The 11914-nt window shown below is 48.3% G+C and overlaps 1 protein-coding gene across 1 annotated transcript in view; it reads left to right on the forward strand.

Annotated features, from left to right (window-relative positions):
* PAPPA (pappalysin 1) overlaps positions 1-11018 on the forward strand; it is a 174535-nt gene extending 163517 nt beyond the window's left edge. The window contains exon 22 of the mRNA XM_066201131.1: positions 10401-11018. Within this exon, the coding sequence (XP_066057228.1) occupies positions 10401-10508 (108 nt within the window). The 3' untranslated portion in view covers positions 10509-11018. The remainder of the gene's footprint in view (positions 1-10400) is intronic.
* The last annotated feature ends 896 nt before the right edge of the window (positions 11019-11914 follow it).

The raw sequence follows: 11914 nt of genomic DNA on the forward strand, positions 1-11914 counted from the left end.
CTATAAAATCATTACTTAAGGTAGGGAGGGTGCTTAAGGAAAGTGAAATCCATTGGTTTTTATCGCTCAGCAATGAGGGGGTGAAGTGGTAATTTCCTGGAAGCAGGATCCAAACAGAAGAAAGAACATCCTTATTGGCACAGTGTGTGTTTGAGTAATAGGATGCATTGCCTCAGAGTATTATTAAGAACAAAAATATATTTGAAGTCAAAAAAAGAACAGGCCTATTTGTGGAGCTTTGCTCCATCAGTGGCTATTAGACACTGTGATCTGGATGCAGTTTCTGGCCGAGGAATGTTTGAGCCCTTGGCTGCTTAAGCCTGGACAAGAGTCCCTCCACACACATCCCTTTTTTCTGCTTCTTTAACACACATTTCTGAGCACTGATAGAGACAGTGACTGGAGTGATAAAGCTTGTGGCTTGGAGCAGTACAACATTTTATAGGTTTCTAATCAGGAGGGAATTGGAGCTAAGTTCCTCCCGAAAAAAATAAAGCAAATTTTAGCCTCTTCCAGGTGAATATTTTACCTTCCAGATTTGTGTGTTGAACAGGATGAAAAATCTAGCTGCGTTAAGTATCTGATACATATTAATAAATAACAATAAAACCTGAGGGAGCTTGGGCTCAGCCTGTGACACCATCCACGTCACCCAGCTGAGGAAGGAGGTCCTTTCTGCAGGGGAGCCAGCTTAGGCTGGAGACTTCTTTTCCTTGGTGCAGCACTGTGGGCTGTCTGGTCCATCTGGGAACACTGGGGAAGGGAAATGGACCTGCCCTGGCAAGTGGAAGGAGTTAATTTCTCCTCCGGGGAAATGCGGGGGAGAGGTCATTTCCTTAGCTGTGCTCTTTTTGGACAAATATTCCCCTCTACTGTGGTGCTCTTTTTGGAAAAGTCCTGGGAGCCACGTGCAGGGAAGCCTAGGCAGGGGAGCTCCTCTGTTCCCCACGGGTGGAATAGGGCATGGAGACCCCAAAAGCGGCTCCCTGCTGAAACAACCACTGAAGAGATGAGCAGGATGACAGACAGTGGCTCATCTTCAGTTGTCTCCAAGAAGAGATTCCTATCTCTGGCTGATTTTCCACCTCCTTGGGAGGATCAGCCCAACAGCAGCACAGCTTGCTCACTGCCCTCCCAACAGCCGGGAGGGCAGAGCTGGAAGTGCCTGGTAGCTCAGCATGGTGTAGGTCTTCTCCTCCCAAAACAGCCTGCCTGGGAAACTTTATCTCACTGCCTGCAGGCTGGAGAGCAGGCGATGAAAAATCCCAAGCAGTGTCAGAAGAAGGAAAGCGAGGTGCCTGGAAGGGGACCGACCCAAACCAGCCCTGTCAAGACAGGAGCTAACGGCACAACTGAAACTCAAGGGATGTGAGAGCTGAACTGAGGGTGGGGGGGGAGGGATAGGCTTAAGGTTTGGGAGCAGAATTTATTGCTGGGCAGGGAGTTGAGACCAAGTGGGCTCTGCACAGAGTTGTGAACACTTACCAGCCAGGCGACTCACACTCAAAATATCTGCTGCTTCCCTGCCACCCAGAAACCAAGTGACCTCCCAAGGAGGGGAAGCACTTTGTAGCCCAGTGGGTTACTGTTTTCTGTGCTAAAACTGCTCCATGCAAAGGGCAAATGGTCAGAAACGGGCAGCTGGTCACATCTCTGATGGATTTTCCCCATGGGAGGGGGAAGTTTTGTAGCTTTTTGGAGGTAAGTCTGCTTTCACAGACTTCCCTGGGAGCTGGATCATTGTGGCTGGGGAATTAGACTTGCCCTAGCCGGTAGTTTAGAACCCCCCATCATCCACACAGTTGGAAGCCTGAGCCATGGAGCCCATCACATCCCTGGCTTGCATTCAGCTCCCAAGGTCTCCCCCTCTCTCCCAAAACACCATCAACATCCCAGGAGCCGAATGAGACGCCTGGGAGAAGTGAGGAAAACCACCTTGTCCTTGGATCTTCCACACTAAAAGCAAGATGCTAAGTCCCAGTTTATTACATTTATAGGGTAAAAGGGGGAATAATAACCCAGCCAGGGGGGTTGTGGGGTCAGAATCAAGGAGGCAGCGGGAGAACCTTGCTCCTGCAAAGCGACTGCCGACACCTGCGGCAGCAGCCATGGGGCCGTGGGGCTTGGCTCTCCCAGCTATTTTTCCATCTGAGGCCTTTGACTGAGACCAGATTTCAGGCCAGGCTGTTCAAATACAGCCCTCCCTTTGAAGAGGTTTATGAGTGGAGCATTACAGGAGATATTCCAAAGGGAAAAACAATGAAAGGTGAGAGAAAAGGGAGCTGAATAAAAATACTCCGCATACCAAATCCTTCCAGCACAGTTTGCCACCTACTTAAAAAGGCACAGTTTTAAAATACACATTGGGTGTAAAAGCCAAAAACCTGGAGGAGACATAGGGAGGGGTGAGTCCAGCTCTGTTAATTCCAATACCAGATGAGGATGTATTTTCATACGGTTGTAGAGAGAGTGAGACACATGAAAGAGACTGCTTTGCTCCTTTTCTTTCAGGGTTACATACTATGTGGCAGATGTGTCAGTCTTTTAAAGCCCCTGCAAGTTTGCCCATAAATGTCCAACATTTATGCAACACCTGTTTTTCTCCCAAAATGTCACAGGACATTTTAAAAGCTTTAGATTTATCATCTTTTCCCCGCAGCAGCCATTGCTGAGGTGACACATGGTTCACATTTAAGAGAACATAGCAACTCCACACATTATTTTGGGAAAGGGCTGAAGATTAACATTGCACCATGTGAAGATTCAGGAGTTAACAGTCAAGTAAGAGCTGGCTTCAGATCTTTAGTGTCCGCAAACTGTCAAGACTTAAGTTTCACTACAGTCCCACTACCCTTCCAAACACACTTTGGACTGCACACAATGCTGTGAACAGGCTGCCTGAAAGCAAAATGCTTCAGCCCAAGTTTACTTTAAATCCAGGCCCTCTTACTTAATGTGAGATTTTGCACGCTCCTGTTTTGTTGCCCTGAAAATGCACAAGGCACTTCCATGCTTATCCCATGTTTTTTTTTTTCCCTTTGCATTTGAGCATTAGCAGCGAATGACCTTGTGGATTCCGTCAGCAAGTGGGGAATGGAGCAGTGTGACTTATCTGACCAAGCACCGACTAATCAGCACTGCTGCTTAGATAGGAAATAATGAGTATTTGCTCTGCACTGCTCACAATCAGGCTGGAGAGCTTAAAAGAAATCATTAAAGGCCTCTTTTGAATGCTGCAAGTGGCAACAAATAAATTCAGTCATAATCTGGGCATAAATTTGAGGCAAGTGCAGTCAGAAAGCAAGAAAAAAAGGAGACATTCATCAGCTTAATTATTTGTAGTGCGCTAATTGATGAGTGTCGCCCTGCAGTGGGCGAGAAGCCAGGGTTGGCACAGGGACTGGTGCCACCCAAGGAAGCAGGGACACGGGCAGGCTGTGTGGGGGAGCAGGGGGCTGATGGCAGATCTGGTGCTGGGGCAGAGGCCGCTCACAGCCTGCCCTGTGCATGACCCAGGAGCAGCTCGGAGAGACAGGAAGGCCAACCTCCAAGAGAGAGAAAGCTTCTGTTGTGTATCTGGAGGGGATAAAGTCTTCCGTGAAGGACAAAGCAAAATCCCATCTCCTTTTAATCTTCCTCCCCTCCTGACCCAGCACAGGTTGCCAGCTCCCTTCTGCCTGGCTGCTCTAGGAAGCTGCTTCTTGCTTTGTACCCTGCCGCAGATAAAAGCAGACACTATTTTCTAAAACATTACATACGTGACACTGCCAGAGTGAGGGAAATAAATAACCTGGGCATAACTGGCTGTCTCTAGGCCCTTGGCCGCCTGCAAGGAGCTTGTGGGGTGTGCAGCACTGCTGGGAGAGGCTCTGGCTGTTTCCTCTGATTCATTTCAGGAAATCTTCTTTCCAGTAACTGTCTCCTCCACTTCTTTTCTTCCCCTTCCCTTTTATAAGTTTTCCCTAGACAAGACTGTCTAGAAAGGCCTCGCTGAAATCAGAAATTCTTTCTTTAGGCTCTGCTTACGTACTTTGTTCCAGACTCGGATGGCAGATTTGCCTGGTTGAAGGTCCTGCAGTCTGGTCCCTGTAGATTTAAATACACTAAATTTGCTGTTTTAAAATTCCCTCAACTTCAACCATTTGTAAGGGTGAACTTTCATCTGTCTTTCCTCTCTGCCTTTCCTTTTTGTTGAAGAAGGGATAAACCTACAGCTCCCATGAGAAAAACCTGCCTCACTCAGTTATCACTCAGGTTTTCCTTCAACTGCTTTGCCCATAGCACTTGGTAAAAAAAAAAAAAAAAAAAAAAAAGGAGAAAAATTGTCCTGTCCCTTCAACCTCTTGACATTTCTGTCCAACACCTTGGAGAGGAAAACCAGCAAGTGCCCCGGCAGAAAACAAATGAGGACTTGTGGTAGATAGAGGGCTGTGTGGGATTCATCCAAAGCTTTGCTTATCTAAAAGATAGGCCAGTTATCAAAACCTCTTCAGAGACTTTATGGCCAAGAATTCAAGGCCTAAAGAAAGGAGCTTTGAACTGAGGGGCTGCTGCTGGCTCCAGCAGGGATTTCCAAAGGCAGTCCCCGTCTCCCCAGGAAGGAGGGAATGAGTCTGCGCTCCTACTGCTAATGCAACAGAAATAACCACTTCTTGGTATTTTGGTGAAATAAGCACCTTCTCCCAGCTCTCTGACTGCAACACAGACCTGTCTTAGGCAATCTCAGATCTTTCTCCATTGCCACAACATGGTTTTGAGGCAGTTGGTGCCATCAGAAGCCTAACTGACCACCCCAGCTGAGGAAATCCTGTTTATCCAGAAGAATTGATGCTCCTGCCATGATGCTGCTCCTAACTTCTTGCCTGTCCCTAGCTGGGTGTGTTTGTCAGCTCTGTAATTAGCCAGGGAGATAGAATGAATGGTGGGTGAGCAGGGAGGAAGGCAGGATATAATGATGAATGTTGCTTCATGCCTCTGGAAGCAGCAGAGTGCTCCAAACACGCGGGTTCTCCCTGACGTGTGGGCGAACTCACTTCCCCACCAGCCCTCGGTCACAGGCTCAGTGGCTGTAGCTGTTTGCCATGTGAGAGGAGCGTTTCCAGTCAGGCTTGGTTGGGATGGGAGCTTATTTTGGGGCTCAGAGCTTTGTTTCATAATCCTTCAGGGAGGCTTTCCAGGCGTCAATAAATTAAAAGCAGTGATGGTAGTAGCACATGTTGCCTATCCTGAGAGAACTGTTCTTGGCTTCAAGGGACATGGGGCTTCCCACAACATACGGCATTCCCAGGGGATGTGCTGGTGGAGGGTGTTTGCTTTGCTATCCGACCTCACTTCATTAGCAAGTGTTACCAAAAACAGCGAACAAACCTTCCCTGCTCCGCCGCCAGCTATTTGGCCTCTGGGTGGTCTGGCTCCTATTAAATCTTTGGTGATTATTTAGACTAATTACATTCATGTTTGCACAATCGGTAGCACGAGAGGAGGAAGCACAGCTGATTGCTGAGCAACTGAGCTCCGTGTGGTTTGGCAGACGGGCTCCCTCGCTGCTGTGCTCGGCGGGCAGGCGGGGATGCGGGATCCGTGCGGGCTGGGCTTCCCCGGGAATCCCCGCTGGCTTCAGGCCATCCTGCTCCCACTGGTTCTGCTGAGGCTGCTCCCAATTTGCACACGAGGGAGACAGCAGAGCATCTGTCGGGTTCCGCTGAGCTGCGTCTCGATATGCCGCAGTTGCTGGTTTCACCGGGGGAAAGTTCAGTGTATGGTGGGGTAGTTAACAAAAACTCAGGCTTTTAGAACTGCATGTGCTGCATGGAGAGGAGGTTTCCTGCCAACTTTGTCTTCCCAGGCCCTCTGGAGCAGTGCCCTAGGTGTGAACCCACATACCAGCGCTCAGAGCTAAAAGGGGGCTCGCTCTTGCTCCTTTATCTCAAACTGGTGACCTCAATGCTGAAAACCACTGGGAAGATCCTTCCAAGATGCTTTTTTATCCCACAAGGGCCTTGTCAGGGAACAGAATAGTCCCTGGTGTTTGAGCTGGGAGGCTCTGGGGAGGCACAGGGCTGTGACACTCAGCACAGGCTGCCACACTTATCTCCCAGGCCACACTGCCCGCCGAGGCTCTGCCTGCAGCAGGGCCTCCACAGCCCCAGCACGGCCTGTCTGGGAGATTTCGCAAACACTTCGGGGCTGAAATCTAACAACAGCCTGTTTCCCAACACTTTGCAGCCCTCCTCCCCTGCTTCCCCCTCCCTGGGCCCGATCCTGCCTGCCCTGATGCTCCTGAGAGCCAACTCCAGGCACGGGCAGAAGGCACAGCCAGGTCAGCCTGATACCAGACTCTGTGAGGGACAAGCTTACAGCCTTTGCAGAGCTGTTTTCCATCCCTCCCTGTACCTGTCTGGGATTTGTCCTGTCAACATTGCCACCAGTTCCCTACAGACTGGCCTTTCTCAGCAGAGATCTGCCTTGGGATGTCACCAGCCTCTTCAGATAGGTGCACGTAGCGAGGAGTTATGACCTCTCACTCCTTGCATGACCTGCATCCTAGCTCTGCATTGCTCTGTCGCATTGTTGTCTTTGTTCCCACAGTTGGGAGCACAGCATCCAGGACAAATCTAGCCCTGTTTCGAAGAGGCACCTTGAGTTTTATCCAAGGTCTCATCACTCAGTGTGGGAGAGGATGCTTAGGGCTCCCATGCCTTGGTGGAGAAGGGAGTCTGAGGCCATGCATTGTGCAGCAATGGTGGTCAGTTGGTCGAGGTGTTTTGTAACTCCCCTGCGAGTTACATCTGGGTGTCTGTGCCAGCCTCATGCCCATCCTGTGAGCCCACACCTGCTGCCCTTGCTCCTCTAGGTTCAGAGCAGGATGTGTCATGTCCTGCACACTCCAGGTGACAAGAATGATGGAGGTGGTGTCTCTTTACTCTTGATGATGGATAGTCTGTGGTCCAGTGTGGTTCTGACGTGACTCACATTCCCCTGAACGTTGTTGATCCAGTGCCATGACTGTTCTGGATCATCTCCAAGAGCTTGTGTGTAGGTGTGTGGAGCTGTGTTCTTCACTTATGTCTTTTTCAATCTATTTTAGCTGGTCTGAGGATACAGCATCTTGCATTATTTTATCAAGTTTGCAAGACAGGATATTTGATAATTAATTTTTAGCTTTTTCTTCTCACCCTCTTAGACATTTTCTGGGTTTTCTACATGGGGAGATGGACTTAGGTGAAATGCAGGGCTTGGTGATTTGAAGGAAGAGGAGCTGACTCCTTACTCCTGGCTCTACAATTGGTCTATCTGCAGATTTCAATGCAGGTTGTGTAGTCTGGTAATGAGTTGGGCTTTCACAGACCTATTTAAAAAGAAAAGAGATAGTTAATCTGAGAGTATGTATATCTGGGCTCCACACCTAAATGGGCTATCATTCAGTGAAAGGCTCAGCATTTATTATTTCTAGCACATCCAGCAGCTCTATTTCATGGCTGTGTACTCCAGAGGCTGTTACTGTGTGAGCCCAAGGCAATAGACAGTTCTTCTTCTAAGGGGTTTTACAGTTTCCCTGAGCTGGGTATCTCAGGCAGGCCCAGCAGATTCTGTGTGTGGGTTAAATTCCCTAAATACCTATGGAAATCAGGTCCTTGGGGAACTCAAATGTGTATTTGTTGTAAATGTTGTTTAAAGTGGAAAACCCTGTATTACTGCTAAGTTTTTGGAGAGTTTTGTCATGTCTAATATGACTGTGGCCATGCTCATTACCCATAGAAATCTCTGCCTTTTCACATAATAGAAAACTGATCTCTGGAGCTCACTGCCGTAAGACAAAACAATTCATCTATCTGGACAATAGCACTGTAAAAATCGAATTGCATAAAAAGCCTCCGTAAGGGACATAAAGTGAATAAGACTGATCTGATCGGGAAGAAACCCTTCTCCATCAGGCTACCCACTGCTGGGAACTGCTGCTGAGCCACAAAGCTCTCTGCTCTGGGGGCCACAGCTCTGCCTCAGAGAAAGCTTCTGCTCTTCTGTCCATGACCACTGTTGGGAGACAATAAACAGCCAGACGTTTCTTCTCGAGTTGCTCCATCTCCCCAGGAATTGGCTCTAATGCAGCAGCAATCCCGTCTCGTACGTGCACCTTTTCAGGTTGCTCCAGGGCTGAGCACAGCCTGTGAGAAAGCAAAGAGCAAAACAAGGGATTCACAAGGAGAAATGGGAGGAGAGGGAATCAAGGAGGTAGAGAGTGCTTAAGGCAACATCAAACTCATGGCAGTTTGGGCGTCTAAGGTTGCTGTTTCAGCAGAGAGTCGGTGAGGGGAATGTGAGCTGGTGGTGCTCCGACAGAGCAATGCAGGGCTTTCTCTCCTGGCTCTGATGCTCCCACGGGTGAAATGGGAGCAGGTTTGGGATCTCTGTGCCTGCAGCACATCCTGCTAGAGCCTAGATAGCAGCAGACACGAAATGCAGTGGGCCGTTACCACTAATTTCAGACACCTTACTGAAATGCCTGAATTGGGTGTGTGGTTGACCTGTGTTCAATGCAAAGTGTGGATCCATCTTCCCTGTCTCTCCCCTGAATGAAGGGGCCACTTAATCGCCTTTGTCAGGATGTTACAGACAAACACAGGGAATCCAGGCCAGGGAGAGGAAAAAGCTTGATCAAGACAAATGAAAGAATCAAGTTCCCAGGTCTTGCCTCCAACCAGTAGCTTCATTGTACATTGGGGAGGATTTTTTAAGTCGAAATCATTGCCAAATCCAGATTGAACTGAATGATTCAGGATAAAAAAAAATGAAAATAGAGGAAAACTCCAGGCGTACTTAAATGTTTTGTTTCAGCATTTTCTAAGTGAAACAAGTTTTTATTTCAAGACATAACTTTTGCTGTGAAATAGTCTTTTTTATTTGTTTGTCTTGAACGGAAAGGTCAAACCTGAAATGTAGCAGATAATCTAAACCAAAATGTTTCCTTCTACACTGAACAGAAAAACTCAATTTTTATTTTGCATGTATCTTTTCGTTTTCTTTTCCAGTGTTTTAACTCAATCATTAAACAATCCCTCCTCAGCCTCCTCCCCAAACCCCATTGTTTGCAGACTTCTCTGTTTTCCTATCTAAGAATATTCATAACACTGTGATACGAGACAGTCCTGCTTGGGCTGGCTTCTGTTGGATCAAGTGACCTTTAAGCTCCTATTGTTTTCTGAATTTTATAAACTTATTCAGTTGCCAGTTGTTTGGATTCATTTGCCTCTAACTTTTTGGCTCTTTCTTCTCTTTGCAATCTCCATATTTGCGCAATTGTAGATTTAGATTATTCACTGGTAATTTAGTTCATAAGTCACCGAGGCCATGGCTTGATGAAGAGTCATCACCCTGTTCCACCTGGAGGGTCGGGTCTTCTGTGAATGGAGTCAAAAGCAAGGGGAGGAGGCTCTCCAAGCCCTGATCTGGTGATGAGCGTTGACTATTTAGTGTCTCTGTCAGCATGTCTCTGCCTTAGGCTCCCCAGTTGTGAAATAAAGCTCCACACCCCTCCTTCCCAAATGGTGTGCGTCAGGAGAAAGGCATCCTGGAGAGGGACAGGCAGGGACTCGTGTGGAAGGTCTAGATGGAGATGACAGCACAATGCTGGGTCTGCATTCCTAGATGGGCTGTGGGTGATGCACAGGGAACAGGCAGACCCGGGAGTTGTAGCCTGGAGGAAAGTGTTTGTGAAAGGGAGAGTGAACGTGTGGCAGCAGAGCCAGGGGGAGCAGACAGAGCCTGTGCAGCGCTCTCTGGGAACATTGGAACAGGCTGTGGCACTGCCTTGGAAGGAGCGTGAAAGAGGGGAATGAGGTCATTTGTTCAGTCTGTGCAGATGGGAGAAATTCTTGGGAACTCACATCAGGGCAAGTGAGACACTTGTCCCACTGCCTTTTCTGCAGGTAAATACTGTGATGCAATCGGCCCAATAGCCAGGCATTTCAGGCTATTGTCACAGAGATGACAGATGGTGGATGCAGCAGTCTCCCACTGCATTCCTCTGCTGTGCCTCAGTGCCTGTTAGCTGCATCTCCTGACCTCAAACACAAGACACGTTCAGAGAAGTCTCTGCTGTACTCCAGCTTCACTGATCTGGGAGACCTTGCTTCTGCTCCTGAGGAATTGAACCCAAGAACATTCATAGTTAAGTGCACAAATGGGCTTAAATACAGCAGCAGCACCCAAACCATAGGCCCTGAGGAACCTCAGTGCAGCACCAGCTCAGCGCTAACATAAATAAATCCCTGTAAAAATTAACATGGTGAAGATTGTGACTGATATCTGAAGATTTCACCCCAGACATCTTTTTTTGTTCTCCAGGCTGCTGTAGGTGTGTTCCTTCCTTCATGCCTTTGTGTTTTTGGCTTCTTTCCCAGGTGACACCGTTTCCTATGTCCTGTGACCTACAAGGAGAGTGTGCTTGCCGGGACCCCAACGCCCAAGAGCACAACCAGAAAGATCTCCGTGGCTTCAGTCTTGGGTAAAGCCAAGTGACGTGGAAAGGAGGACCACACTGCTCAAGGCAGGCTAGGAGAGACACCACATCCCTTTTGGTATCGTTTTTAACATTTAGCTGCTCAACTGGATGGCATTTCTGCACCAGGGACCCTTAGAATTCAACCAGTCTGCCTTTAATTTTTGTCCAAGGAGAACTCAAAGTAGGGGTTTATGTATTAATTATATCTTAAATAGCGATGATGAGAAAAAAAAAACAAACAAACAACTAAGAGTCAAGTCAAAACGACTTTCATGTATCAAAACAGCATGTTATGCCCACCTAATTTGAACAGTTCATGTCTAGATTCAAGGCGAGAAACAAACTATTTATGTACACATATTTATAGAAATAAGTAGAGAAAGAGAGAGAGAAAGAGTGAGAGATTATGATCAACGCAAAAAACACTTTCCCCTCCCCAGCACTCACAACTCAGACCGTTTGTGGAAGAGGCTGAGCTCTTGGAGGACTCCAAGCTGAGCCTTTTCTGATGCTGAATGCCAAGGTATTGCATGCTCGGGGCACTGTGGTTGGGGTGGGATCTCCACAGGGCTGAGCCTCTTGGCAAGTGACTTGCCAGGCACCCAGCCAGCTCGAGATGTGGGATGCATCTGCTCCTCACAGGAATGCTACTTCCAGCCAGGCAGCTCAGCAGACTGCAGTGGCCTTTCTGTACAGCTCCTCCTTCTCCCCCCTGCCCTCAAAAGAGCCAACAAAAAGCCCCCTTGTAGCCTGCAGAGCTTCTGGGACGTTTCTGTGTGGAGCTGGGCAGGTGGTCCTGTGGTGGAGTGAGGGAGTGGGGGGTCTAAGGACTGGCATTGAGGAACATGGATGATTGATTGCTTCTGAGGAGCACAGAGAGGGGAACTCGTGCCCGCACTTGTCATTTGAGCATGTCTGCTGCTGCTACTCCTGCTGCTATGTCCCATACAAATAGTTTCCTTACTGTGTCAGGACAGGGTGAAAAACAACCCCATGCAACCAAACAGTCTGCCTTAAAGCTTACCTACAACCTGCCTTTCAAACCCTCTGGTCTCTTCCTCAGCATTGGGGCAAGAAAACAGGACACCAGCCAGCCAAAAGGGATCTGCTTTCTGGTCTCCACCCTGCCAAGTGGTTCTCTAGGCCCCCTCCACCCCACTCTTAGGGTGATCTGATTCTGATAACTGCTTCATGCTCCTGTTTACTCAGGAGACGGGAAAAGGGGGAGTAAACACCTGCCATGAGGAAAGGCCTGTAGGAGACAGTATTAGAATTTTGGCCATATTTGTCAGTATTAAACTGCCAGGTCAGTGGCTCAGACACTTGGGATAAACCAGGAGTCTAGCTGTTTGTAATCTTCCAGAAAGAAGGGCATTAGCTGCAGCAGACCTCGCACTTCCCTGTCATCCTCCT

Source organism: Chamaea fasciata, unplaced genomic scaffold (assembly GCF_029207755.1).
Source record: "Chamaea fasciata isolate MVZ Bird 193981 ecotype frontalis unplaced genomic scaffold, bChaFas1.0.hap1 SCAF_20, whole genome shotgun sequence".
Lineage (NCBI taxonomy): Eukaryota > Metazoa > Chordata > Aves > Passeriformes > Sylviidae > Chamaea > Chamaea fasciata.